The sequence below is a fragment of the Mustela putorius genome, unplaced genomic scaffold (genome assembly GCF_011764305.1).
Source record: "Mustela putorius furo isolate JIRA1106 unplaced genomic scaffold, ASM1176430v1.1 tig00000145_pilon_pilon_pilon, whole genome shotgun sequence".
NCBI classification, from domain to species: domain Eukaryota; kingdom Metazoa; phylum Chordata; class Mammalia; order Carnivora; family Mustelidae; genus Mustela; species Mustela putorius.
In genome coordinates, this window is record NW_025421294.1 from 37,236,094 (window position 1) to 37,242,093 (window position 6,000).

A 6,000-nucleotide genomic window follows, 5' to 3' on the forward strand; every position below is an offset into this window, starting at 1 on the left:
AAAGAGGGCAGAGCTGACTCTTCTTGTCCATAGGGAAGATTAAACAGCTCTGATGGCCAAGCCCAGTGAAACTGCATGCCCCTGCTGACAACTTCCGCACGTCATCCCGGCAGGGAGCGCGGCAGCTAAGAAATCGAAGCCTCCTGACTGCGGGCTGGCCTGTAAGAAACCATCCGCTCCTCTGACACGGCTTCTGCCCACAGCTCTATCCCCATGGGCCACTTCTACTTACACTGGAACCCCCAGAAGGCCACAGCTCCCCACGTATGCCCCTCTCTCCCTCCGCTCAGGCCTCTGCACACCTAGCCCCTCTATCTTGAACAGCTTTGCTCATTTCCTTCTATTGGCTAACTTTTCTGCTTTCTGGTCTCCCCAGACAAGCACCTTCTCCAGGAAGCCTTCCTGCATCCTGCTCTGGGCTCTCATGGCCCCCAGGGCTCCCCTACCCCACTTACAGTAACTGCCCTGTCCTTGCTGGTCTTTCCCACTAGACCTTGAGTCCCTAAACCCAGGCTTAACCCCAGGCTCAGCAGAGAGCCCAGCCTGGAGGTCTGTGAACAAATGGAAATGGTAAAATGCAATCTGCCACGAGTCTTCTCATCAGAAATCTGGTGTCCCAGACAAAGCTGGAGAGGCCTTGGGAATTGCGGCTGTCAGTACATGTGAAAGGGATGCCTCCCAATACAGCCCTGGGTTCAAGGCTCACAATCACCTGGACTGGGCTTTCAAGGCAGAAAATGAAGGGCACCGGTCATTCGTCCCCAACCAGGAACCCCAGGGGCAGGCTCAAGTCCTCTCTTTCCACAGGGCAAAGATAACCATGACCGTGAAAGCCCCAGGCACTGTGCTAAGATCACCTGCCCTTTTCCATTTAATTCTTGCCACCCCAACCATGAGGGCGCTCCCCCTATGGCCCTCACTTCACAGTGAGGAAACTGAGGCACACAGAGGGAAGCACCGTGCCCAGAGTTACTCTACTGAGCAACGGCTGAGCTGAGATTTGAAGCCGGGCACCTGGACGCTAGGGTCCCTGCTCTAGACCCAAATACCAGATCTCCCGCTGCTGTGGACCAGTGAGTGGTCGCCCCACAACTCTTCATCGATGGAGCCCCATGGAGCCCAGCACACACACCTGCAGGCACAATGGAAACAAAATCTATGAAGAAAAATTCTCCTTACTACCTCAATGCGCTTGATTTTTTTGTTTGTTTGTTTTGTTCTATTCTATGTCATTAAATTTTTTAAAAAGCTGGTCATGCATGAGCCACAGTAGACAGACCAGTTGGTCTGGTGGCCAGGCTTTGTTTGGGGCCCTGGGCCCCCCATGCCCCCTCTCTGAGGCGGGGTTTGCACCACCTTGTGCTCTCCGGGATATAACCAGCTACGTGTCCCGTTCCTCTTCCACTAGAGGCCAGCCCCACGGGGGCCTCTGGTGGCTTTCATCCCATTCACAGCTAGACCCGTGGGGCCTGGCACACGACAGGTGCCCCCAAATGTCAGTTAAATGAATGAGGATGCACACTCAGGAAAATGCAGGGCAGGACAGACCCTGGGAGTCACTCTAGCCTGGGCACATGGCCCCTAAGGACAGATGTTGCCTGCCTGGAAAATGGGGCTAAATATAGTCCTCCTAAAGGGTTGTTACAAGGATTTGTGGGTATAGTCCTTGACGTAGAGCTGGGCACAGACCAAGGTCAACATACTTCTCTCACTCCAAGCTCCAGGATGCCTAACTATTGAACTAACACTAAAAAGGGCCATTGACTTGGTCAAGCGTGGACCAACTTAATGATTAAACCCAACTGGCAGTTTGAATTCAGTCTCTTCTCCAATCAGAACTGTGGGGGAGCCCTGGAGGCGCGCTGGCGGGAGGGTTGCAATGTGTCAGGGAGAGAAGGGGGGAAGGGGGAGAGCCCCACCGCGCTGGAACTCCATCCTCCCCGAGCTCCATGTGTTTACTTTTATTTTTATTCTTACAAACTCCAGAGAAAGGGAACAGGGTCCAGAGAAAAGGATCATGTAGTATTAGGAATAAGGTCTTCTAAACCCAGCTTTGCCTCTGCCGACCTGTGTGAGTTGGGTCAAGTGTCTGAACCTCTCTGTGCCTCATTCTCCTCATCCATAAAATGGAGAAGCATGGCACCTTACTCCGCAGTACTGAACTGCAACTAGAAAGACAACGGGTGACGCACACAGTAGGAGCTTGGCAAATGCAAGTTCCGGCGCTGGCTCCTGGACATTTCTCTTTATAGGGCATTCGTTACTGATGCCCTTTGTAAAGACTGTCAAGGGGCTTCCCACATTGATCGTAAAGGACACTCCCTTTCTTTGGCATGTCATTATTGCACACAGTAATATGACAGAGTCACTTGGGCGCACCCAACACAAGTTATCTGAACCATGGATTGGGAGGGTACCACACCGCTGGAGGAAGAATGTGGAACTTCGGAGCCAAATCAACCTGGATTCCAAACGGGGGGAGCTGTGTGAACTGGGATGAGTCATTTTATCTTTCTGAGCCTTGGTTTCCTTATCTGTAAATGGAGATGATGATCCTTCCCTCGAAGGGCTGTTGCAGACATTAAATTCATTCATTCATTCAACAAGCATGTACTGAACATCTGTGTACTAGCCTCTGCTCCAGGTGCTGAATATACAGCCGTGAATAAAAAGACAAGATCCTCCCTGGGGAGACAGGTGATTAAACAGCTATGTACACACACACTGTGTGGCCCACAGTGATCATGCTAAGGAGAGACACGAAAGGGGAGAGAGCAAGTGGGGCATGCCGGAGGCAGGGCAGGGGAGGTTACGGCAGGACCCACACTGGAGCAGGTAGGTGAAGGAAGCGAGGGGGAAACCACGTGGAGGTCTGGGGGAAGAATGCTCCAGGCAGAAGGAGCAGCAAGTGCAGGAGCCTTAAGGAGAAGCATGCTTGGCATGTAAATGAAGCCACATATGCAGGAAGCCTGGCATGGAATCCAGGTGCTCAGCAAATGCCAGCTCTCTATTTCAAGTCCCATAGAAGGAACCCCACGCATGTGTCCTTTTCCTGAGAACGAAAGCACAAGGATTTCTACAGGGCAAGACTGAGCCAAGTGTTCTCTCAGCCTAAGACGCAGGCAACATGTGAGCTCTACCACTGGTTTTTGAGTGCCTGCCAGCCACTAGGCGCTGGGTTGGGCAACCAGGGATACAAGATAATCAAGACATGGTTTTTGTCCTCAGGCAGCCTTGAGGCCAGTTGTGGAGAGGGGTGATGACAATGCAATGTGGTCAGATGCACAAGCAGAGCCATCAGAAGGTCTCTAGGTAGCAGAGTGAAGGGTGGGGATTGGTGTGGGTGGTCAAGAAAGGCTTCCTGGAGGAGGTGACAGCTAAGTCAAATTTTAAGAAATGCACTAGACAAGGAAGGATATTTCAAGTGTGGGAAGCCTTGTGTGCTGATCACAGAGTTGTAAAAAATGGCATAGTGTGTGTGAGAAACTAATGACACTCAGGCGGGAAAACAATAAACGGCCCTTCATATCCTCAGTACCGCAACCTGATGTGCCTCAGAGCTCCAGCTCTGTCCCCTTCCTCAAACTCAGGGCAAGCATCAGCCCCAGTGGAGAGTTTTAATTTTTCACACTTAGCTACTGCCGTGGGAAAACAACCTTAACCCCGGGCTCTTAGCCCGGGTGGCCCCATTCACAGAGCAAGAGCCCTGTGGGATGGAGAATATATAAATCGCCAGCTATTTTTAGCCTCTCTGGCTGTGGCTGTGTCTTCACCCACCCTAGGGCTGACCCACAGGTGGCAGATTGGATTTTTTTTACAAGAACAGCATAAATATTTTTAATTAGGAACTCTTACAAAGGGGACCATGCTGCAGCCAGGTATCTGTGGCTGGGAGAGTATCTGCTGCCATATTGACCAACAGGCCTGGACACCCCCCGGGGCCAGGTGGCTGGGTCCTTCCATCCCCATCCAGCCAGTATCCCTGCTCAGAGGAGGTGGAGGCCCCTGGTCCATAAATGGACCTGGGTTCAAATCCCACCTCTGCCTCCGACTACCTGATGATCCTCTGCTGGTGACTTCACCTGTCTGAGAATATGGGGCTTTCGAATGCAATGGCCCTAAAGCTGCCCAGAAGCTTATAAAGTAAGAGCTGGCTCCTCTTCCACAGGCCAGGCTTGCGAATCCCAGGCACAGCATCCTCCATTTCAATACCCCCCAGAGGAAGAAACAACGAATTTTTGGATATAAAGCCTAGAAGGGGAGGTACTATATGGGAGTGGTAGAGCACAGACCACTGATATGTCTCTCTCCCAAAACCTCACACTAAATTTGCACAGCAGCCGACTTGCTTCCCCACTGAGCTGGGCCTTCGTACTTTAAAAATACACAGATCTCTCACTTTCTGCCTAAAAGACGCTACCGATGCCCAGCTTTAAGCCAAAATAAAGACTTTTTCTAAAGACCGGGGTGTGGGGCTGACTGACATGGGGCCCAACCCAGACTCACCCCCAATTAGCAGTGTGACCTTGGGCGAGTCATTTCTCTTCCTCTGAGCCTCAATATCTTTATTTGTAAAATGGGGATAAACATCTTAACAAAGAAAAACTGCTTTGCATGCCGTCTGGGCCCTGGGGTGTATGCAAAGTGCCAGACAAGGAGCCCCCAGCGCAGTGATCCCAGTGATTGGTTACCACCAGGTATTCTCTAGCAAGACCTCCTCTGCTCCCTACTCCCACCTTCCCACCTCACCCCCATCCCCTTACTCTGGCCCCGGAAATTCTAGGGTGATGTCAACTAGGGGGCAATGCGCTCTGCAGTGGTGACTCCGAGGGACTAGAGAGCCCCCAATTGAGCGGACACCAGAGGGGGGCGCAGCCGGGGTGCGTGTGGGAACATGGCCAAACCAAGGCAGCATGTGCCGCGGGGGCGCTGGCGGCTGGAAATTGGGGTACCCCTGCAAGCACCCCCCACTATCAGCAGCTGCAGTCTCAGCACAACGGGTGGTTCTGGGCGTCGGAAGCCCTGGGGAGCCCGACTCCAGTCACGCCCCAGGGCGCCCCGGGCTCCCTCCTCAGCGCCCTCGGGCTGAAACAAAGGCGAGGGGGCGAGCGGCATCGCCCCAGCGGCCCCTTCGCGCATCTGGCCAAGCAGAGAGAATGAGGACTGGGGTCCCCAAGGTAACCGGGACGCGGTACCGGTCCTCCTGGAGCGCAAAGCCCAGCCAAGGGGCGCGCGCGGAGCCGGGGTCCAGGAGGCACCGCTGACTCCAGCCCGCTGCGCGCCGAGGGCTCCAAGTGGGTGGGGTGGCTCTCCGGAAGTCACCCAGCGGGTCCCCTGGGGAGAGGAGAATCCCAGCGCCCGCCTCCCGGGCAGGGCTCCCCGGCATACCTGGCAGGGTCCTGTGCACGGTGTTGCCCATCGCTGCGTTGGGGCGCGGCGTTGGCGGCGGCGCGCGCGAGGTGCACGGAGGCTAACAACGCGGTGGGCGGGGGACCCGGACCAGGGTCGGGCTCCGGGGCATCGCGGCTGCACGAGCGAGCCGGCGGGCAGCAGCTGGGGCGGGCGCCTGGAGGGAGGCGGTGGCAGCCGAGGAGAAGGCGGAGCCAACCGGCCCCAGCCCGTTGGCTCCGCCTCCACCGCCGCCTCCCGCTGCCTCCAACCATGCAGGCAGAGGCGGGGCGGTGGCCGCCGCATCTTTTGAAAGTTTGGACCCGGCGGCGGGAGCAGAACCGCCGAGCCTCCCGCTCTCGCCGCTCCCGCGCCCGGGACAGGAAGACGCGCTGGCAGTTGGGTGCCCTCGGGGTGCCAAGCCTTTCACTCATTTCTTCCAACACTTGGATAAGGCCTAGTGTGTGCCTGGCTCTCTTCCAGGCGCTGGGCCAAAGGGGGCCAAGCCTTCACCCTGGCGGTGCAGTTATGTGGAGTGCAGGGTGCAGGGGCTGTGGATGTACACAGCAGGCAGAAGGTCACCTACTTGAGGACAAGTCAGTCGGGGTGACC

At 55.4% G+C, this 6,000-nt stretch overlaps 1 protein-coding gene across 2 annotated transcripts in view; it reads right to left on the bottom strand.

The window, feature by feature from the left end:
- Positions 1–5,602, bottom strand: part of NEURL1B (neuralized E3 ubiquitin protein ligase 1B) — a 38,470-nt gene extending 32,868 nt beyond the window's left edge. Inside the window, exon 1 of one of the 2 annotated variants that reach the window (XM_045075602.1) lies at positions 5,389–5,602. In XM_045075602.1, coding sequence (XP_044931537.1) covers positions 5,389–5,419 — 31 coding nt within the window. In that variant the 5' untranslated portion in view covers positions 5,420–5,602. The remainder of the gene's footprint in view (positions 1–5,388) is intronic. The other variant, XM_004737600.3, reaches the window with a different exon arrangement.
- Positions 5,603–6,000: the final 398 nt, after the last annotated feature.